This window comes from Ascaphus truei, chromosome 2 (assembly GCF_040206685.1).
Source record: "Ascaphus truei isolate aAscTru1 chromosome 2, aAscTru1.hap1, whole genome shotgun sequence".
Taxonomy (NCBI): domain Eukaryota; kingdom Metazoa; phylum Chordata; class Amphibia; order Anura; family Ascaphidae; genus Ascaphus; species Ascaphus truei.
In genome coordinates, this window is record NC_134484.1 from 471,383,029 (window position 1) to 471,406,522 (window position 23,494).

Consider the following 23,494-nt stretch of genomic DNA (forward strand, 5'->3'; position numbering starts at 1 on the left):
TGACCAAATGGAACAAGCTGATTGATTGGGGAGGGGGAGGGTCATGTGACTGTTTAAGCTGTATATAACAAACACCTCTCCTGCAATCTGCAGGAACTGCAATTGGCATTAGATAGTGAGGCATTTAAAGTGAGGTTTTTAAGTGATAAATACAGTTAGACTACAGTTTGACTGGGGACTGGATCTACTGCACACTCGTTTACTCAAGAAAACAAACGGTAAGCTATTCAGATCACACTATGATCCCATGCTTGTTAACCTGCATATTTTAACCCCCCACCCCTTTACAACTTCTTTCACTGCAGCCTCTCCCAAAACTGACTGCACAATACACTGAAACCCTGAATTGACCCTAGCATTGCAATACAGCTAAACATTTGACAAGGAACAGGCACACACCTGCTGTTTAGTCTGCACACACTCACTCTGCTCACAACAGCTCCTTGCAGCACTGCCTACCTCTGGCATCATGAACCTGCTATGTATTTTAACTTTTTTCTTTCTCCTGGCCTCATGGAGATGTTACTCCCTCTATCCACTACAAACTCCTCCATCCTGGCCCACACCCAACATCACCATACACCCTGGACTACTCAAAAGCCTTGCACTATCTACTGAATGTTGGTGGAGAACTCTAAAAACCAGCACACCAACCACTGCTCACTCTAATGGAAAACACCACAAATTTACAACTTACAAACAACTACCCAAATTTCTACTCATACTATTACTCTCTTTAGCAGGTGATATTGAAACTAACCCAAGTCCTCCCATTTCAAATCTGTCCCATGCCCCTGAGAATTCCACCTTTAAATTCCAAAAAGGGCTATCTGTCGCCCATATAAACATCCGGAGCCTGCTGCCCAAACTGGATGAACTAAGAGCATGGTGCCTTATGCATAAACCCAAAGCCATCGTTCTTACAGAAACATGGCTATCCCTAAAACCCCTGATGCAAATATTGCCATTCAGGGATACTCCATTTTTAGGAGAGATAGGTCAAAGAGAGGAGGAGGGGTGTTATTTTATATTGCAGACACCTTACAATTTAACTGTTAAATTGCCCACCAAGTCCACCCTCTTTTGAAATTCTAGTTGGCAAAATCTGCCTCTCCTTTTCTAAGCCCATCTTGCTTGCTGGCATCTACCGCCCCCCTAAAGCCCCTCTACAATCCTTGACTGATATCACCCAATTTCTTGGCTCCATTTCCTCTCTGAATGAGAAGAGTGAGCTGCTAGTTCTAGGGGATTTCAACTTCAATTGCCTTGACCCTAAAAACCACAAAATCCAGATACAACTCAAGTCACTTAACCTATCACAACTCATTTCCCAACCCACACGGATAAACCTCAAATCGCATAACCATTCCTTGCTAGACTGGATTCTCTCCTCAAATTCCAGCAGAATCCAATCCTCTGGCATCCTTTCTGATATTTTCAGTGACCATGCAATAGTGTACTGTGTAAGGAAAATTAAACCGCCTCATTCAAGCCCTAAAGTTCTCTTCACTAGAACATTTAAAAACTTTAACCCACAACAGTTTCTGGATGACCTTACCAACTGCCCATGGCACAGAATCGATTTAATTCCCAACCCCGATTCTGTGCTCGACTATTTCCAATCCGAGTTCTTAAAACTCTGCGATACCCATGCTCCACTACGCAAAATAAGGGTACGGGGGGCAAACCTTCCATGGGTTACACCTGACCTTATAGCACTCTACCAGTTCAGGGATGCCTTGTGGAAAAGCTACAAAGTAACTGGCACTACCAAGGATCTCAATCACTACAGATGCATGCGGAACATGTGCACAAGGCAAACAAGGCAGGCAAAAGCACAATATTACTCTGACAATCTCCACCAAAATACATCAAACCCAGCTAACTTCTGGAAGGTTATCAACAATATATTCCAGCCTCCTAACCATCAACAACCAAGTAATATCACTAAGGGGGATATTACTCTGACAACCCCCACTGACATTGCAAATGCATTCAATGATTACTTTGTGGGGTGTGCCACTAACTTATTTTCGAAACGCAGCACAAACCCCAAACATGAATCTCATCCTGGGAGTATCCCTACAGTCCCACCCCCTCCCAACACTGCCCACAATTTTCAATTTAGCCCAGTATCTGAAGAGGAGATTACACAAGAGCTCCTCAAACTAAAACTAAGCAGCCAATGTGGACCCGACTTACTACAATCTAGGTTCCTATGACTTGGTGCCCCAGCCATTGCCAAACCAATTGCGTCCATAGTCAACTCTATCCTGTCTGCAGGCCATATCCCTAAGACCTGGAAAACTGCCAGAGTTGTCCCAATCTTCAAAAGTGGGGACAAAAACACTGTCTCAAACTACAGGCCAATCTCACTTCTCCCAATTCTATCCAAAGTCATGGAAAAATGTGTCCACTCCCAATTAAGCGATTTCAACACCAAGACAAATTTCCCTAGCCAATTCCAGTCTGGGTTTCATCCCAAACACTCCACTGTAACTACCCTGCTAAAAGTTTGCAATGAAATCCAGTGTGGACTGGAACGGGGACAACTCACTGGTGCAGTATTCCTAGATTTTGCAAAGGCTTTTGACACAGTTGATCATGTTATCCTGCTTAACAAACTCCAGAGCTCTGGAATAGGGAAACATGCTTTAAACTGGTTTCAGTCCTACCTATCAGGAAGATCCCAACATGTGTCCATCTCAGGCTCTAACTCCAACCCCCTGGATATCACCTGTGGTGTTCCGCAAGGCTCTGTTCTGGGGCCCCTACTCTTCTCAGTGTTCATTAATGATCTTCCCACAGCTTGTAAGGAAGCCTCAATACACATGTATGCAGATGACACAATCCTATATGCACACAGCCATAGCCTCTCTGACCTTCAACACATACTTCAGTCTGACTTTTTGAGACTCGAAAACTGGATTTCCCAAAACAAACTGTTTTTAAACACTGACAAGACTGTAACAATGGTATTTGGGACCAAGACTAAATTTGTAAAGCTTCCAGTGACTGAGCTCCTGATTAGAACCAATGCTAACACCACCCTAACACCTGTCACTAGTTTTAAATACCTGGGCTTATGGTTTGACTCCCACTTAACATTCGGGATGCACATTGATACCCCGACAACCAAGACCTACTGTATGCCAAACTAGGGGTACTTTACAGGAACAAATCCTCCCTAAGTCTCCTGGTCAGAAAGCGTTTTGTTCTCCAATGCAACTACAACACACATCACTGCGAAATGCTCAAAGAACTAGATTGGTCAACACTAGAGTCTAGGCGCAAAGTTCACCTTTCCTGTCTTGCCTTTAAATTCTTCATGGGCAAGCTACCCAGCTACCTGAACAAGCTCCTCACCCCTACCACATGCAGCACATATCACCTGAGATCAGACTCCAAAAGACTATTCATGGTCCCAAGGCTCAACAAAGTATCCGGACGTTCCTCCTTCTCCTTCCGTGCACCCCAAAACTGGAACAACCTACCAGAGACTCTCATATCCACCACCAGTTTAAGTTCTTTCAAATCTAAGGCTGTCTCACACTTTAATCTGGTCTGTAACTGTTTCATACGCTCATAATATATATTTTCTCTAACTGTGCACGCAATGTCTTGTATATAATGTATACCCTGTTCATTTATGTAACTGTACTTGTAACCATGTATTATTTGTTTTACTCTGTGCCCAGGACATACTTGAAAATGAGAGGTAACTCTCAATGTATTACTTCCTGGTAAAATATTTTATAAATAAATAAACCTGCTCAAGTCCCAAGGGGTCATGGGCCTCAAGAGGGTCTGTGTGCTTGGACCAGAAGGAGGGAAGGTCTGAGGAAGGTGCGTTACCCCAGGGCATTGGACCTCAGGTCACTAGTGACAAGAGAAGGTCCTTTTTTGTATGTTAGGAATGTTTGTCTCCAGTTTTCCCTCTCGTGTGTTCCATCCCTCACTCCAGGTTCCCAACATGGAGGTTTATAAGGTGCTCCAGCTCTGCAGAGACAACAAGGATGTTTTGCAAGACTCGGTCGACAGTGGAGGCCGGTCAGGACACGGGTGAGCAATATCGGTAGAGGCCCTATACACATACATATGGCAGTAATATTCATATCTCAGAACGTTAAGGGCTTTAACAGTCCCAGATTTTAACAGACGGAGAGCAGATGTCCTGTTCCTTCAGGAGACGTACTTTAGCGTGCGCAACAGCCCTAGATACCTTGATAAGAGCTAAAGACAGTTCTGGCTGGCCTCAGCAAAAGAAAAGAAAAAAGGCGTTGCCATTTTGTTCAATAATAAACTATCCATTCAGGTTGAGAAAATAAAAAAAGACGTGGAAGGTAGATACCCCATTCTGGTATGCCTGATCGATAATTGTAGAGTAACACTAGCTAATGTCTATGCACATTGTGAGGAAGAACCCCAGTTCTTCACATCTTTTTTCCAAACGCTTGATAAATGGGCGGAAGGCAGTATAATCTTGGCAGGGGATTTCAACAAAACGGGGTCTGTAACTAGAGAAGCAGGGGGTCCCTGAGGCTGAAATGAATACAGTTCAGCTCCGGAGACCCCTGCTTCAAAACTGTGTTTCTCAAATAAAAGCCACGCGATCGCCTCTTAGAGGCGCGCAGGTAGAGTGACTAATTCAGTCTCACTCTGTGCACGTCTGTTACAGACAGATGTAGGGACCCCATCAGTCTTAATTCCGTGGCCCATTACAGCCTGCTATGGACTGTCCCACGGAGGGTTTTACACTTTGCATACTGCTCCGTCCCATTTCCCCAGCAGCTGATAAGATAGAAAAGACTGCATCGGTATGTGTTTCAACTTGGTTCCATAGACACGCATGTGCAGAATTCAATGACACACGTGTTTCAACCACACACGTACTGTACCACACATGTAATTCGCGCAGTACATTACTGTATTTATTCATGATTTTTAATATAGAATATTCTCCCTTTACAGGTGAAGAGCCAGCCAGCCTGAAGATGCAGAAAGACTGCACCGTTGGAATAACAGTGAAGAAATATGTATTATTCTATTCTTCATAAAGTTAATTACCTGATGAAAGGTCCACATGGGACCTCAAACTGTTTTTCCACTGTTCTTGGCTGCACATTAAATGGAGAACGTTATTATGAACTTGTGAGTAGAGCTCTACTTTGTATCTCTGCCTTAGGAGACCTACACTTTGAAGAAACTGTATGTCCATGTTGTGTTGGCGGCACACCTGGAACTGTTTCCCCGCACTTTGGAATTGGGTTACATTTCAATAGCATTACATGCAGCATATCATCATATCGGATCATGCGAAAATTAACAGGAATAAAGGAAGGTTATGTTGCATTTAGATTTTAAAGACACACTAGCGCATAATAGAATTTCTGATCGGTATTGCTACCAATGCTAAAACGCCTTTGTTCCGGCAACGTCATATTCGCGTGTCACTCGCGAGCAGCTGTAAGTGTGACAGCAGCTGATCCCTGTCTCTCTCCACCTGTCAATCAGCTGTTCATTCACTTTTACTAACGTAATTGTTCATATACTTGTAATAAATACCTTTATACTGATCTTTGGTGCGCTCCGTGTATCTTTTATATTTCAATTAAAAAAATACTTCTCAAACGACATGATACCAATACACTATTTTATTTTCAAACTCTATATCCCATAAAACAATCACAGTATTCTGTTTAAAAAGTCACTAGATATAAATTGCTAAAAAAGAGTATCTTAAAAGTCTACAATTGGTACTAGTGTTGATCCTACACTGGTTTACAACAGGACTGACACTGGAAGAGAACAAAGAATAAGTGAGGCAATCTAGACTGACAGCAGCTGGTATAGAAGAAGACAACAATCATGACAGAAGAGGAGAGTGGATTTTACCAGTTGTTTTTATTACACGATACCGGTATATTGGAAACCCCCTACTCTGAACAAGGAAGTTGTTTCTCACGTGTATGAATCCTGTGGTGGTTGATGAGGTAACCGTCACGATAAAAGCTTTGTGTGAATCATCTGGTGTGTGAGAAGTAATGCCTTAATACGAAATTGTTCCCCACACTCTGTACATATGAAAGGTTTCTCCCCTGTGTGAATCCTGTGGTGTCTGAGGAGTGATTCCCTAAGACGAAATTGTTCCCCACACTCTGTACATGTGAAAGGTTTCTCCCCTGTGTGAATCCTCTCGTGCTCACGGAGACGGGCCTTCGCTGTAAAGCTGTAACCACACTCTGCACATGTGAAAGGTTTCACCCCTGTATGAGTCTTCTGGTGTTCGCGGAGGCTGCTTTTATCACTGAATTGTTTCTCACACTCTGTACATGGGTAAGGTTTCTCCCCTGTGTGGACCCTGTGGTGGTTGAGGAGGTGGGCCTTAATTGAAAAGCTTTTCTCACATTCTGTACATGGGAATGGTTTTGTCTCTGTATGAGTAATCTGGTGTTTGAGGAGGCCGTCCTTACTAATGAAATGTTTCCTACACTCTGTACATTGGAATGGTTTTTCCCCTGTGTGAATCCTCTCATGTCTGAAGAGGCTGTTCTTCCGTGAATAACTTTTCCCACACTCTGTACATGTGAATGGTGTTACCCCTGTGTGAATCCCCTTATGTTCAATGAGGCCAATCTTCCTAGAGAAACATTTCCCACACTCTCCACATTTGAAAGGTTTCTTCCCAGTATGAGTGTTCTGGTGTTTGAGGAGATATTCCTTACTGCTGAATTGTTTCCCACACTCTGTACATTTGAAATGTTTCTCCTTTTTATGAATATTCTCGTGTCTTAGGAGGCTCCCCTTAGTACTGAGTTGTTTTCCACACTCTGTACAAATAAAGGAATTCTCTGCTGACACTGGTTCCTTGCATGTATCCAACGTGTGGCAGGAATCATTGGATTTTGGCACTTCAGGGCTACGAGGAATCAGATGGTTTCTGGACCTATCAGAGCTCTCACTGTGCTGCTCCTTCAGGAAGTTCTCTAACAGGAGTAAACAAAAAATATAGAACTGAAATTATTTATCTGTAAATCAAAATGACTGAAAGCAAAATACTAATAAAATAATTTGTAAAATGTACTTTATCACTGCTTAATTAACAATGTTCACTTTTTAACCCATGGTTTTAAGGTTGTTGCCCCTTGATATCCAGTGTCCCCAATGACTTTGATGGAGGCCATCAAAGACCTGAAAGTTGTTTCGAGAAGCTCAGTGATTTAATTTTAAAACATATCGTTTCTATTTATTACTGTATTGATTGCCTAAAGAAAGGGTCTGCAACCTTTCAATGAAGAGCCATTGTATAAAAAAATCCTTTGTCCAAAATATTCCGAGAGCCGCAACACATGCATGGAAATTACACCCCAAACACACACATACATACTAATAGGTATATACTGTATAAGCATTAACATACGACAAACTTACTTTAATCAGAATAAGGGAAAATACAAAATATGTGGGGGGACGGGACAAAATGCATCTCAGAATGATAAGTCCCGTTAGGTTTTATTATTATTTTTCCATGCAAAACAATGTCATTTTCAAATACACACATACACTAACCCCCCAGCTTTCCCCTCCCGCCCCCTAAATACAGGCACACTACTATCTCCCCCATATACACACACTCATACACTACTACCCACCCAAAATACACATGCACACTACCCCCTCCTCCCCCCCAATATGTATACAGCAAGAGACAAATAGGCTTCAATGCTTCATCCAACTGGACAAATCATTTGGTACTATAGCCCTGGTAGGTTTGGGGCTTTTATTCTGTCCTCCTTCTGTGCAATAATCCCTGGTAAGGGCAGGTTTGCCAGGAGTTAAGATGGGTTCTCCCCACTCACTGCAGATCAGTGAGGCAGAGAAAGCAGTGCAGTCAGGCCTGTGTCCAATTAGGGACAGGGGCAGGCTCTTGTTGTATCTGTCTTAATGATCTGCATTTCCTGTATTGAGTCAGTTGCTCCTACCCTGAGAGGAGCTGAGTCTTACCTAACCGAGCTGTCAGGGACCTGATAGGCTTGAGGCCCTCCCTCTGGGAGAGGCTGGTAGACTGTTCCCACTACTCTGATAGGGGGTAGTGGAAGAGCTAGGCCTGCTTCCAGAGCCCTGACTGGGAGTGAAAGGCCAGGGTCATTCTGAGGGAGAACTCCTGAGAAGTACTGCTGTGACTATCTATGCTGTACACTGTGCTGCAGAGGAAATAAAGTGTTCCTGATTATAAAGAAGCTGTTGTGAGACTGGAATCTCTCATCCCTGAGTGGGACGTTCTATTCCAGGGATTCCAACCCATATCCTGGGGCCTGCAATAGATGGAGGCACTGTCACCGTGAGTATGTACTGGGTATGTCCGCAGAAGCCTGTCCTGACCTTCCCCATAATACCATCAAGCGGGAGACTCAGGAGTCCTGTAAGCCAGCAGGTGCGCCACACTATTATGCCTTGTAACCAGAGTAGCATTTCCCCTAGGAGACCCTATTTGCGATTGGGTGGGGGAATACCCGTTACAGTACATTACAATGTATATTATCTGTAATGTTGTCGACTGCAAGACAGGATACGAACCCACACGGCAGAGGTAGGGAGTAGTACACCGACCTTGGCCTGGGATCTGAAGCCTGCGATGCAGGTGTAGTCATGTCCAATTCTGGGGTCGAGGCAGGCGGCAGGCAGGGATAGTCAAGTCCAAGCAGAAGTAAAGCACAAGCAGGCAATCACTGAGGCAAAGGCAGAGCTCAAACAGGGCCAGGTACAGAGTACTTTGCACAAGAAACGTCAGGGAGCAACTGCCTGCTATTTAAAGGCCAGAAGAAGCTGCTGGCAATGAGGGATAGAGAGAAGCTGACTTCCTGTCAGGAAATGAGAGTCAGGAATTGCCAGGAAGCAATATGGTCATGGTAGTTTCAGTGAGGGTGTGTGGTCACTTCCTGTGGGCAGCCATCTTAGGTATCCAGACAGATCCCTTATAATTATCTATATACAGCCTTCATAAAAATGGGTCATCTAGTTATATACTGTACCTTGGCCTAAATATTTGAAGCATACGTCACAGTAGACCCATTTCAGTAGGTTCTACACTACCAATATTATACGGTCTTATGTATTTCTTCCACTGCATAGAGAAAAGAGAGGAAAAGAAAATGCTACAGCATGGAGTGCACGACAAACATGCGGTGCCTAAAGGGTTAAAATTGAAGTAGCACTATATGTGCTATGTATGAGCTACAGTGCCATTAAAATCAGAAGTGCCCTAATAATTATTGAAAAAACAAAACAAAAACAGATATACTTCCTCAAGATAGTTCTTTTGAGATCCTTCAAGCAGTATGAGCATGTATGAGTATGAGCCTCTAGGAGCATTCAGAGGAGCGAGTGTAGGAGCAAAGCATTCATGTATGGCAGTTAAACCAAGGTCTGAAGTTAGAAGGGTGAGAGTGGCAGAGAAGAAGTGGGGCATGTAGATCTTGAGAGGAAGATAGGGCAAAATTAGACTTCATAACATGGTTGTCTGAGTCAGTTAAGGAACAGACAGAAGAGGGAGGAGAGCAAAGTGGAGCTGAGAGCGTTTGGCTTAATAAAACGCAGGTCTCTACAGAACGGAGGGGTAAATGGAAGTGAAAAGGTGAATTCAGAGATGAGATGATAGTCAGCGAGAGAAAAAGATAAATAGGGAAATTAGAGAGACAAGCGTCTAAATTAATCTTGGCATTTAGCGTCTACCAGCACAGGCAGAATACAAGGGTTACACAGTGGAAGGTGATCTTAAAATTGTTTTTTCCAAATGTGCTCCATCTCATCCGTTGAAGGTCAGGGACCCATTTCCAACCTTTATACTCAATTGAGAGCCATATTACTCCACTATGCTGCACGTGGCTTCTCCAGAACACCCAGCAGGCCTACGGACTTCCTATAAGAGGCAATTAACCCTGAATACTCCTTTAATGTGACTACATAACGATTCCAAACTGGACGTGAAAAGTAAGTGATTGTACGTGATTATGAACCTGGAGTGCTGGAAACAGTTTTTGGTGCTACCAATGTTCAAACCTCAATAACAATAAAACACATGATTTTCAAAGGTTATTAGAACATGTCGCTTGTAATTCTATTATTGCATTAATGTTATTTTCCCCAATATTGTAGACGTCAGTTCATTTTTTAAACAATTTGAATAAAGACAAGTGGGGATATAAAGGTACTTACCACCAATAGGAAATGAATCCATTTCACGCTTTATGATTGTCAGACGTTCCTGAGTGTTCGGCTCTTCTTTCTCTGATGTAACCTCTAAACTCTGTGGCACAACCACTGGAAAACATGGCAATAAGAAAAATTCATCATGTAAAGCTGGGAGTGGGGGCTGTTCTTCTGATATCTCCTCTGATATAGAATAGAGGAAAAGAATTGTAAAGAAATGTGTTTTCTGGCAGAAAATTACTTAAAGAGTTGAAGACATATTTTACCTGCTGGTGGTTCTTTGAGGGAAAAAAAAGTATAGCCCCCTCTAGGTTGACTACTGGTTTCTATCAGCAGTTTTTCCCAACTCCAGTCCTCAAGTACCCCTAACAGTCCAGGTCAAACTGAGTGAGCTACCTGTGTTAATGTGAGCACAATCTTAAAACCTGGACTGTTAGGGGTACTTGAGGACTGGAGTTGGGGTTAATTATGATAATGGGTTAACTGTGTGGGCTCCAGGTTTAACCCCTCTGCTTTCAATATCATGATCTGTGATGTCAGCATGGAGGGTATATACAGCCACATACTTTGTTCTACTGTACAAGCAGGTTCACAGGAGTCTCAACTGAGGCCTTCATGCAAGTTCTGTAAATATGTTGTATGTGTCTAGTCTGCAGCAAGGTATGTTCTGTCACTATTTGTTATTTTATAATGTGCCCAGTTCTTTAGTAAGCGCTTATTAGAGGATCATAAAATAGTCCATTGAAACCCAATTTACTGTAATTGTATTTTCTTGGAGAGTCCTTCCATGGCAGTGCTCACCAATGGGTTTAGTTCCACCCTCCAGCTGAGATAGGACAGAAATCTACCTGTGGAAGGACCATAAATAGCTCCTTCTTTCCTCCCCAGGTAGTCTTGGTACAAAAGCTGAAATATATAACTAGAAACATCTTAGATCTAAACTTTGTGAGGGAATTGGTGAGCACTGCCAGGGAAGGACTCTCCAGGAAGGGAAAATTACAGTAAGTTAGAATCAATTTTCTATTTCACTGTTGTCCACATGCAGTGATCACCAATGGGACTTGCCAAATCAGTACCCACATAAAACAAAAGGGAAGGGGGCCTAGAATAAAACACCACACTCCTTGACACGTAAATATGATTTTTTATTTAAGTGGTGACAACTGACTGCAGGACCTTTCTTCCAAAGCATGCGTCTGCTGAGGTGTGTACGTCCAAAGAATAATTCTTACTAAATGTATTAATTGACGTCCATACTGCTGCCCTGCATAATTCTGCGGGGGAAGCCTGCGCCTTCGCTGCCCATGACGTGGCCATGGCCGTTGTCGAATGTGCATTTACCAGCCCTGGGTATGGAATATTTTGAATAGTATAGGCCTTCCTGATAGCTGTTACAATCCATTGACCTTGTCTTGATGAAAAATAAGGAAAGGTTTGTTAATGGACAAACCTTGTAATTCACCAATCCTAAGTGCCGACGTTACTGCTATAAACAGGAAATCCATGCCTGAAGCTTGAGAAAGCAGTTCAAAAGGGGGCATTTGTTAGAGCCCATAATACCAATCCCAAGCCGGAACTAGGTCCCTCTTTTGTGGATTGATTTTCTTCCAAGCTTGGAAGAATCTACTTATGAGATCTATGGCGGTCAAAAGTCTCCCTAGTAGTGCCAATAATGCCGACAACTGAGCCCTTGCTCTAGACCTTCTCGCAAAAACTCCAGAGTATCAGGAGTAGGTGGCTCCAAGAAGCTTACACCTTGTTGCTCACAGTACTGATGGAATTGCTGCCAGATTCTATGATATATTGTAGAAGTAGCTATTTTCCTTGCCGCCATTGTCTGTGCCACCTTGTGCGACAGCCCTCTTGCCCCCTTCTACCTCTATGCCATCAAATTTCATTCCTCTGGTCTGGGATGTTGCACTGGACCCTGGAAAAGGAGGCCTTGAAACATCGATATAGAAGGGAGAGGAGGGAAGGGGGGTAGGGAAGAAGGGTAAGGCTCTTGCTACAGTCTTTATAAGTGGTGAGAGGTGCCTGGGGCTATTGGATAGACAAAACCACTGGTCTAATGAAAGACGAGAACAGAAAAAGGCCCCCGTTGTCTAGCACTTAACTCTAGTGTATAGTTAATGATATAAAATATAACCTTTATTGGTATGAAATAAAATAATGTGACGGACTAACAACACAATATCAGACACTTAAATTAATAATGGGTACACAGTCATCACCAGAGCCTCCAATGGATAATAGGAGATCCCGTTATGAAGAGTGGAGAACTCTGTAGCAGACAAATACCAAAAGTAAAGGTGTCTGGTTACTGGCCACTGTATAACACTGGAAACTAGGAGTAGTGTTACACTAGGCTGCTGGTTAGATCCGGACTGCCTATACAAAGACATACTTGCATATAGTATGGTCATATGTTTATATCAAATCCCAATTGACAATTCCCATAGAACAGGTAGATTGCACTCGTGCTAAGGGGCATAGATAAAGTAGCCTCTAATAGCCAGTGCATATATACTGATATACATATATGTGTAATAGCTACCTCAGTGGTCATTAGTAAACCTTGTGACCCATAAATTAAAAACTGAATCGCTTCTTAGCAAATGTAGGTGCTTACTGACGCCAAATAATTGGGGTACGGTGAACTCGTGTCAATTGGCGGTGTAGATACTATTTCTAGGGAAAGCATATATAGCACCCAGTATAATATAGCGTTATAGCAGGAGACTTGAATGTAGAATAGGTGTCCCCCATATAATGCAGTCAAAAATAGACTAAGCTGCTATATGAGGATATGTAACACTACTCCTAGTTTCCATTGTTATACAGTGGCCAGTTACCAGACAACAGTGATTTTGCCTTGAAACATCAGCAGTTGTCATGGTTTGTCTAGCGAAAGTTGAATTAGCTGTGGGAACGAAGCTCTGCATGGCCAATTCGGGAGTACAGCCACTACACCTGCCTTGTATTGTCTCATTTTCCTGAGAACTCTTGGGAACAGAGGAATTGGTGGGAACACACATGCGAGTCAGAACTTCCATGGAAAGAACACGGTGTCTACTGTGGTAGCTTCTGGATGAAACATTCTTGAGCAGAGTTTTTATAACTTCCAGTTTCCTGATGTTGCCATGAGATTTGTTCTCCCCCCATCTTGCGACTAATTGATTGAAAGTCGGTTTGAAATGCACCACTCTCCTGGATCTAGAGTCTACCGGCTGCGTAAGTCCGCCCACAAATTTATTTTCCCAGGGATATGAATAGCTTTACATTTAGCTGCTAGATGACGTTCTGCCCCCACAGATTTATTTTCCCAGGGATATGAATAGCTTTACATTTGGCTGCTAGATGACGTTCTGCCCAGGTAATAAATAAGGTGTAGTTCCTGTAGGTGTATGGGGCTCCATGTGCCTCTTTACATAGGTCACAAAAAAGACCTGTATGGCGCCAAGGATGACAACGCAAGATATACCGCACACAAATAGTTCTTCCGTGGATTCTTCACAGTCTGTTATGCTGATGCGTGGCTCTAGAATGTTCTTTCAGAACTCCAGCATACGTGTGAAAGATAAAGACAAGAAATAGGGAACTAATAGAGCATTATCTCTGACTACAAGGTCCAGAGCAATAAAGCAGTGCTGTGATAGTGATGAAGTGAACACTTCAGTACAATAATGACATATTCCTTATGAATATTATTTATTGGGTGGATAAAACAATAAAAAACTTTGTTATAATGCTGCAAAGAGAGCTGTGATGTGTGTAAAGCTCCAATGAATCCTGATAGGACCAACTCTCCGGCAATGTAAAATTGAAATCCTACTTACAATTAGCCCCTCGAACTTGCGCCTTGTAAGTAGGTTACTTTGTAACTGAAATCTCCTGGCTGTATATTCCGTGTGAAGCGGTGTCCTCCTCATGTCTCCGATCGATGGCTGCACGCCTGGGGTTCAAACTCTCCTTGCATGGCTGCACCTGATGACGTCACGGCTCTCCGGATTCAGCTACGGTGTCCCCGAGAGTCCAAAAACAATCACCCTACACATTTCAAGACTTCTGTGTCTCTTTATACGTTTTGGGAGAAATACAATTTGTACAACCTACACTATTGGGTATTCGCTCTCTCAATGTATGAAACCCTGGAGGAAGAATCCTGCCGTTTGCTGTCTATGAAAGAAATGGAATAAGAACACTACATCACTGTATGGTTTAAATCATTTGGCATCTTAAATGCTGCATCTTTAAGTGGAAATATATAGTTAGACTAGAGGTGGACGGGGAACTAGCTCTTTCTGCAAACTCTTCTACACAAGGAAAAAACGGTGAGCTTATCTTACAACACTATTATCCCATGCTTGTTAGACTGCACTTTTAACTCCACTGTACACGTTATTTACTGGAGCCTCTCCCAACACTTGACTTCACACAACTGCCTCTCCCATCACCCCCTCCCACCCCCCATGTCCCTCTGCAAACCCTGAACAGACCCTAGCATTATAAAATACAGCAAAACATTTTGGCAAGGAAAAGACACACCTCTGCTGTTTACTCTACACACTCACTTAGCTCACAACAGCTCCATGCACCATTATCTACCTCTGTGATAATGAACTTGATAGTTCTCTCAACTCTGTTATTTCTTGTGGCCTCATGGAAATGTTACACTCTCTATATAATACAAACTCCTCCCTCCTGGCCCACACCCAATATTACCATACACCCGGGATTACTCAAAAGCCTGGACAATCTACTGAATGTTGGTGGAGAACTCTGAAAACCAGCACACCAACCACCACTCATTCTAACTTGCAAACAGCTACTCAAATCACTTAACCTAAAGCAACTAGTTTCCCAACCCACACGGACAAACCTGAAATCTCACAGCCATTCCTTGCTAGACTGGATTCTCTCCTCTTGTCCCAGCAGATTCCAATCCTCTGGCATCTTACCAGACATTTTCAGTGACCATGCAATAGTGTATTGTGTAAGGAAAATCAAACCACCCCAATCAAGCCAGAACATTCTACTCACTAGAACATTTAGAAACTTTAACACACAACAGTTTCTGGCTGACCTTACCAACTGCCCTTGGTACAGAATCGACTTAATTCTCAACCCCGATTCTGAACTCGACTATTTCCAATCAGAGTTCTTAAACTCTGTGATACCCATGCCCCACTATGCAGAATACGAGTACAGGGCCCACCTTCCGTGCTTACGACCGACCTTATAGCGCTCTACCATCTTAGGGATGCCTTGTGGAAAAGCTACAAAGTAACTGGCACTACCAAAGATCTCAACTAAAGATGCCTGCGGAATGTGTGCACAAGGCAAACAAAACACGCAAAAGCATAATATCACTCTGACAATCTGCACCAGAATACATCAAATCCAGCTAACTACTAGAAAGTCATCAACAATATATTCCAGCCATCAACAACCATGTAGTATCATTGAGGATATTACTCTGACAAATCCCACTGAAATTGCAAATGCATTCAATGAATACATTGTGGGGTGTGCAACTAACTTATTAGCAAAACGCAACCCGAACTACAAACATGAACCTCATTCTGAGAGTACCCCAATAGCCTCACCCTCTCTCAACTCTGCCCATAATTTTCAATGTGTCCCAGTATCTGAAGAGGAGATTACACAAGTGCTCTTCAAATTAAAACAAAGCAGCCAAAGTGGACCTGATTTACTGCAATCTAAGTTCCTATGACTTGCCACCCTGGCTATTGTAAAACCACTCGCTCCCCATGTCAACTCTATTCTGTCTGCAGGCCATATCCCTAAGATCTGGAAAACTGCCAAAGTCAACTCAATCTTCAAAAGTGGGGACATAAACACGGTCTCAAAATTAGGGAAGCATGCATTAAAATGGTTTAAATCCTACCCATCAGGTAGATCCCAACATGTGTATCCCAGGTTCTAACACTAACCCATTGGATATCACCTGCGGTGTCCCGCAAGGCTCGGTTCTGGGGCCCCTATTCTTCTCAGTGTTTATCAATGATCTTCCTACAGCAGTGTTTCCCAACCAGAGTTCTGTGGAACCCTAGGGTTCCGTGAGGACATCAGAAGGGTTCCGTGGGATTTCCAAGATTTCCCAGAGCAGGGCTATAAGGGGGCTGGGTAGTTTCCTCTATCCTGATTGGCTGACTACCCAGCAGCAGCAAATCAGGAGAAGGTGTGATGAGCCTGCGGGATGTGGCCAAGTAGAATGGACAGGAGACAAGAGGTGAGGCTGTGCCTGTCCAGTGTATTTGTTCTGGTGTGTGCGTTTTCCCTCTGACTCTGTGCCCCCCCACCCCCCTCAAACTGGCGCACTCGGTGCCCCCCCATCCCCCTTTGATTGGCTCACTTCACTCGGTGCCCCCCTCAGACTGGCTCACTCGGTGTCCCCCCTCAGACTGGCCCACTTGGTGCCTCCCCTCTGACTTACTGTGGGTGGGTGATGTGAGATGCAGGGGGTGGGTTTATGAGGATGATGAGAATGATGATGATTATTTTACCCGTGTAGACCAAATCTGTTTTCCTTGGAGCAGATCGGCCCATCTCACTTTGACGATCGTGAGGGTTTGGCCCGGGATTAACGGGGTTACCCCCCAATGGCCCCCCTCTAACCTCGCCAGGGAGACAAGGGGTTAACTGGGCTGAGGCCCAGAAATGTGATTTAACTCTTGTTATAACATGAAAATGCTTATTCCCCTGTGTAAATGTATTGTTGCTAGATCAGTGTCTGCATAACACACACACTGGGTCATAAGGGGTTAATAAGCTACAGTTTAAGAAAATTCCACTGTATTGTGTCTTTTCAGGAAATCTGGACTTCAAAAGGCTTAATTGAAGTTGAATGTGAAAAGCAGAAGGGTTTTTTAGTGTACAGTATGTTAATACCTGTTTGCAGGAAGCCAGAGTGGGGGGTGGGCATTATAACTCACACTTACAAAGGCCCCTGATCAGAAGGTCTGGGCTTAGGTGTGACACATAGCACCAGTGAGCAAAGAGTAACTGCCCTAATTGTTTATGCGGGAGGCAGGAACCAAGAAGCTGAGAGTGTTTGTTCTTCACACTTACAATGGAAGCCAAAAGCCTGCTTCAAAGGGTTTATTGATTGGGGGCTATCCCAAGCAGGAAACCAGAATGCGTGACCTTATTAAATATAAGAATATTATGAGATGTCCTTGGCTGAACATGCTAAGAGTTACATATGTGTATTCGTGGGATTTAGCCCATCTTTTGAGTCTAAACACTTTATATCTAACAGCTACTAAGTGCCAGATATTAATATCTCTATTAATTTTCATATTACACTGTAATGTTTGGTCTCTCTGAGAGCGCCAGGTGTGACGGAATGTATTAATATGTCTCACCTGCCTGTACGTATTACTGAACTGAAGTTATGCAGTGATTTGCAGTAAATATGACATTTTGGTTGAGTTCTGAGAAACTGCAACCCCCCTGCTATGATAATGAGCAGGAAGGCTAGAATTTACATAGCCCGGTCATCACAGGCTAAATTGCTAATTGTTTATGCTTGGCCTAGTGACCAAAGGAAATAACCAGTTTAAGTGTTATACTTCGCACTAAACACTGGAAGTCCCAAGCTGCTTCAAGAAGCTTCAAAGGGACTTTTGCTAGACGGCTCGGCGCCGTGGGTTAAGAGAAGGGTTAAAATGATATATAAGTCAGAGCCACCCTTTACCCATTGTCTTCATTGTCCTCATGTTTATTTATTTTTATTTATTTATAAAATATTTTACCAGAAAGTAATACATTGAGAGTTACCTCTCGTTTTCAAGTATGTCCTGGGCACAGAGTAAAACAAAATAATACATGGTTACAAATACAGTTACATAAATGAACAAGGTATACATTATATACAAGACATTGCATGCACAGTTAAAGAAAATATATATTATGAGCGTATGAAACAGTTACAGACCAGATTAAAGTGTGAGACAGCCTTAGATTTGAAAGAACTTAAGCTGGTGGTGGATATGAGAGTCTCTGGTAGGTTGTTCCAGTTTTGGGGTGCACGGAAGGAGAAGGAGGAACGTCCGGATACTTTGTTGAGTCTTGGGACCATGAATAGTCTTTTGGAGTCTGATCTCAGGTGATAAGTGCTGCATGTGGTAGGGGTGAGGAGCTTGTTCAGGTAGCTGGGTAGCTTGTAATGTCTTGATGCCTGCATGCAAGGCTTCATGTTTCCATGTCCTGCATGTGCTTCATAACTTTGCCTGTCTTGCTGTGATGTCAGCTGAACTATGGAAGAAATGGCCCAGACTGTAATCCTGATGGCTTTCTTGTCATAATCTTTAAGTAAGTGTCTATATTTTGCTGTTATTTGTACATTTTTTTGTGTGTTCACCTTTATTAAGGAATAAATTACATTTTATCATATCTAAGTCTCGTCCCAGTTCAAACCCAGGTATATATATATTTATATATAGTTTTGGTGTAAATTACAGTCTGTCACAAGCTACCGTGACACTCACTTTACAAGTTTAATATATATTGGCGGGGGCATTTTTAATATGTATTGGCGGGGGCGGGTATTTTTATTATGTAGTGTGGGGTGGGGTTATATGTATTTAGGGGGGTGGGGTTTTTTGGTATGTATTTTGTAGGTTGAATGGAGTGAGAGTGAGGTAATTGACGGAAGGTAGGGGCGAGTGAGAGGAGAGGGGGGAGTGAGGAAAAGAGGGAAAGTGAGTGAGACGGAGGGGAGAGAAATACATGGGTAGAGGGTGGGAAATAGAGGGGGCTTGTGAGGTTTGGAAATGTTGTGATTTACCCCTGTCGAACATAATGTCAGCCAGATAGGGGTTTTCCGAGAGTTTTCAAAATACTTCAAGGGTTCCTCCAAACAAAAAAGGTTGGGAATCACTGTCATACAGCTTGTAAGGAAGCTTCAATAACATGTATGCGGATGACACAATCTTGTATACACACAGCCCTAGCCTGTCCGACCTTAAACATGTACTTCAACCAGAATATTTGAGACCTGAAAATTGGATTTCCCAAAACAAACTGTTTTTAAACACTGACAAGACTGCAACAATGGTATTTGGGACCAAGACTAATTTTTTAAAGCTTCAAATGAATGAGCTCCATATCAGAAACAACGCTAATACCACCCAAGCCCCTATTACTAGTTTTAAATACTTGGGCATACGGTTTGACTCCCCTTTTACATTTGGGTCGAACATTAATACCCCGACATCCAAAACCTATGCCAAACTTATAGGAACAAATCCTCCCTACGTCTTCTGGTCAGAAAGCGTATCGCACAGCAGATACTAATGCCAATTATAGACTATGGGGACATAGTATATGGCAAGGCACCACAAACCCACCTTAGCAAACTTGATACCCTCTACAATTCAATATGCTGTTTTGTCCTCCAATACAACTACAACACACATCAGTGCGAAATGTTCAAAGAACTAGATTGGCTATCACTTGAGTATAGGCGCAAAGTTAATCTTTCCTGTCTTGCCTTCAAATACTTTCTGGGCAAGGTACCAGTCTATCTGAACAAACTCCTCACCACTACCATAAACAGCACTTATTATCTGAGATCTGGCTCCAAAAGACTGTTTGTCACGGGAGACTACTGTGGCGGGTAGGATCTCGGTGGCCGGAACAGCACGAGCGTAGTAGGGGTCACAAGCAGGGGTCCGAGGCAGGCGGCAGATAGCGAAGTCAGGTAACAAGCAGGGGTCCTAGGCAGGCGGCAGGTAGCGAAGTCAGGTAACAAGCAGGGGTCCGAGGCAGGCGGCAGGTGCGAAGTCAGGTAACAAGCAGAGGTCGGCAACGAGGAGACTGGAACAGGACAGGCGGGGCAGGACAGGGACTGAGAACAGGGAGCAGGGACTGAGACCGGGGAGCAGGAACAAACAGGGACAAGCCAGATTACTAGCAAGGGCTTTTACTGTGAACAGACTCAAATACAGGTACAGGTACAGGACCAGATCAGGAATCAGAAGCATGTGCATAAGGAGTCTGACTTCAAGCAAAGGCAAAAGCAACAGACAGGAAGCAAGCTATAAAGGACAGAGACAGGAGCAACAAGAAGACAAAAAAACACAGAGTCTCACTTACCACTTTCAGCCCTGACGAAGCATAGGTTCCTATGCGAAACGGTCCGTCGGTTTTAGATGACGTCATCCCTTTGACGTAGGTGGAGGCGACCAGGATGAGGCCAGGAGAGTTTGTGTACCGGGTCTAGCAGCAGACACGCGGCGGAACGGGTTGTATGAGTCTTTACCTTACGAGCCATACACTTTTCATGCCGGCTATACAACTTTGTGTGTGGTGTTGCAGCACTGTATGACACCTTTGTGGGAGGCTATTTATATCTAGGGCTTCCCACCAGTGGGGATTGTGTGCTTGTATATGCACGTTATACAACAGTGTTTTAGACCGGAACAGCTGGCATTCTTGCAGGAGGGTGTTTATGTCTGCGGTGCCCCACTGTGGGGGATTATCTGTACATTTATATGCACCCGTTTTAGCGCAGATGTATGGGCGTCTACTAGATGTCCCTATCTCATGTCAGTTTAGGACATTAACAGCTAAGATATACACTATTGGTGTTAGCTCTGGATATATGTACCTCAGCTGAATGCTAACTGCTATAAATATATACACTCTGCCCGACTTGGCCATATAAATCTCAAGTCAGCTAGTACCCTGAGTATCATATATACTGGGTACCCATATATACCTTTAGTATACCTGATATTGGGAGCTTACTTTTCCCTGGTCACCTATCCTCCTCTTATTTTAACACACTTCTCTTTCCCCGTTTACCCCACACCCCCTGATGTACCTTCCCTTGTATATATATATTTAAATAAACCTTTTTTGTTTTGCGTTGCGTAATACAGGGCTATTGGCCCGGGACTTATTGGTCCCTCTCACTTTTTCTCGTGAGTGCAGCCCTGGGTTTCTTGCTCCACTGGGGGCTTAAAAACCCCCCTTTGGATTTATGTGTCTGCAACAAGAAGACAGACAGACAGAGGAACCCAGAGCCAACAGAAGGCAGCAGCACACCCAGTGGACAAGGAAGCTATGGCTAGGCAGGAGGTCTAGGCGACCCTGACACTGTTCATGGCCCCAAGGTTCAACAAAGTATCCGGCCGATCTTCCTCCTGTTACCATGCACCTCACAACTGGAACAATCTACTGGAGATCTCACAGCCGCCACCAGTCTAAGTTCTTTCTAAACTAAAGCCGTCTCATTTTAATCTGGTCTGTAACTCTTACATACACCTCTATCATATATTATCACTTACTGTGCATGCAATGTATTTATATATAATGTAACCATGTATTTGTCATCATAACTCAAAAATGAGAGGCAACTCAATGTATTACTTCCTGGTAAAACTTTTTATAAATAAAATTGTTACATTTCTCACACTGATAGTTATTCACATTTTGTTCACCTTTATTGCATTTGGCATTTATTTTGCACTTTTCAACGCGCCACAATATTTGTATTTTTATGTGTTTTCATGGACTTAGAGGTAGTTCTAGGTGGGTTTTTGAGCTGCTAATTAATCACTTTATTTCACATCACTACATCACTAATGCAGAGTTATTTTTTCACTTATAGAGGACACCCTGCTTTTAGGTTCTTGTTGCTTTCCCAACATTTTAGATATTCTCTTACGTTTTGCGGTAAGGAGTTACATTAGTCCATGCTTGCCGCCTGTCTCTGCCAATGGCGTAAGAAGTTTTGTTGATACATTCTTCTATGCCACCTGACCCACTTAACCACCTGTATGGTCACGGATAGTGCCCATCAGCCTCATGCATTGACAAAATACATTCTCTCTTTTGTCGGAGGGAAGAACCACTCGGCCTTGCTGTGTGTTTAACTCCATTCCCAGGAATCTGAGATTCTGGGTTGGGCTTAATTGGCTCTTTTCTGTGTTGGCCAACCAGCCGTGATGTGAAATGAATTGTAGCATTCTCGATAGGTGTTGGACTAAGAGGACTCGGTCTTGTGCCTTTATAAGAATTTCATCCAGGCAGGGAAAAATTGTATTCCTTCATTTCGGCGATGAGTGTTATCAACACCTTTGTGAATATTCTTGGTGACAGAGAGACCAAATGGGAAGAGCTCTGAATTGGTAGTGTGCTACCAATATTGCAAATTGCAGATACTTTCTGTGTCTGTGACATATGGGTACATGGAAGTAGGCATCCTTCGGTATACTGATACAAGCCAGTCCCCCTGGTCCATTGCCACAATGATGGTCTTCAGGGACTTTGAATTTCCTTACCTTGAGCAGTTTGTTTACTCCTCTTACATCCAAGATAGACCTTAATTCACCTTTTTCACGAGGAACATTGGTGAGTAGATACATCAATAGCTTTCTTGTTGTGGAACTGGTTGAATTGCACTATCATTCATAAGCTGTTGGATACTGCTGGTTAATGCCTGTATGACAAGTTTGTTTCCCGATCATCAGGATCTTCTCAACCTGTGCCCTCCAGGTCTAGTTTTGAATTCCAGACAGTATTCCTTGCTGACAACGTTGAGCACCCAAGAGTCAATAATTATTTGCGCCCAAGCATTCTGGAATTGCTGGACTCTTCCTCCGACGTAGGATGTATCTTCTAGTGGGCTGTATCTCATCAACTTCAAGAGAATATGATATTGCATCTAGGAGGCAATAAGGATTTATCTAGGATATTGCATTAAGAGGAGCGAGTGTAGGAGCAAAGCATGCATGTATGGCAGTTAAACCAAGGTCTGGGGTTAGAAGGGTGAGAGTGGAAGAGAAGAAGTGGGGCATGTAGATCTTTAGAGAAAGATTGGGCAAAATTAGACTTCATAAGAAGGTTGTCGGAATCAGTAGAGGAACAGACAGAAGAGGGAGGAGAGCAAAGTGGAGCTGAGAGCGTTTGGCTTAATGAAACGCAGGTCTCTACAGAACGGAGGGGTAAATGGAAGTGAAAAGGAGAATTCAGAGATGAGATGAATTGAGGTCAGGGAGAGGAAAAAGGTAAATATGGAAATTAGTGAGGGTCAAGCTCCTGGATTAATCTTGGCATTTAGAGGCTACGAGCATAGGCAGAATACACTGTCAAACAGTGGAAGGTGGTCTTAAAATTGTTTTTTTCCAAATGTGCTCCATCTCATCCGTTGAAGGTCAGGGACCCATTTCCAAACTTTATACTCATTTGAGAGCCATTTTACTCCACTATGCTGCAAGTGGCTTTTCCAGAACACCCAGCAGGCCTAAGGACT

General features: G+C 43.2%; 1 protein-coding gene across 3 annotated transcripts in view; it reads right to left on the bottom strand.

Moving 5' to 3' along the window:
- Positions 1–5,672: 5,672 nt before the first annotated feature.
- The window catches only part of LOC142488353 (uncharacterized), a 148,567-nt gene continuing 130,745 nt past the window's right edge, over positions 5,673–23,494 (bottom strand). For 2 of the 3 annotated variants that reach the window (XM_075588774.1, XM_075588771.1), the window contains 2 exons: positions 10,216–10,392; positions 5,673–6,986 (listed from right to left, as the gene is read on the bottom strand). In XM_075588774.1, coding sequence (XP_075444889.1) covers positions 6,001–6,986; positions 10,216–10,392 — 1,163 coding nt within the window. In that variant the 3' untranslated portion in view covers positions 5,673–6,000. The remainder of the gene's footprint in view (positions 6,987–10,215; positions 10,393–23,494) is intronic. The other variant, XM_075588772.1, reaches the window with a different exon arrangement.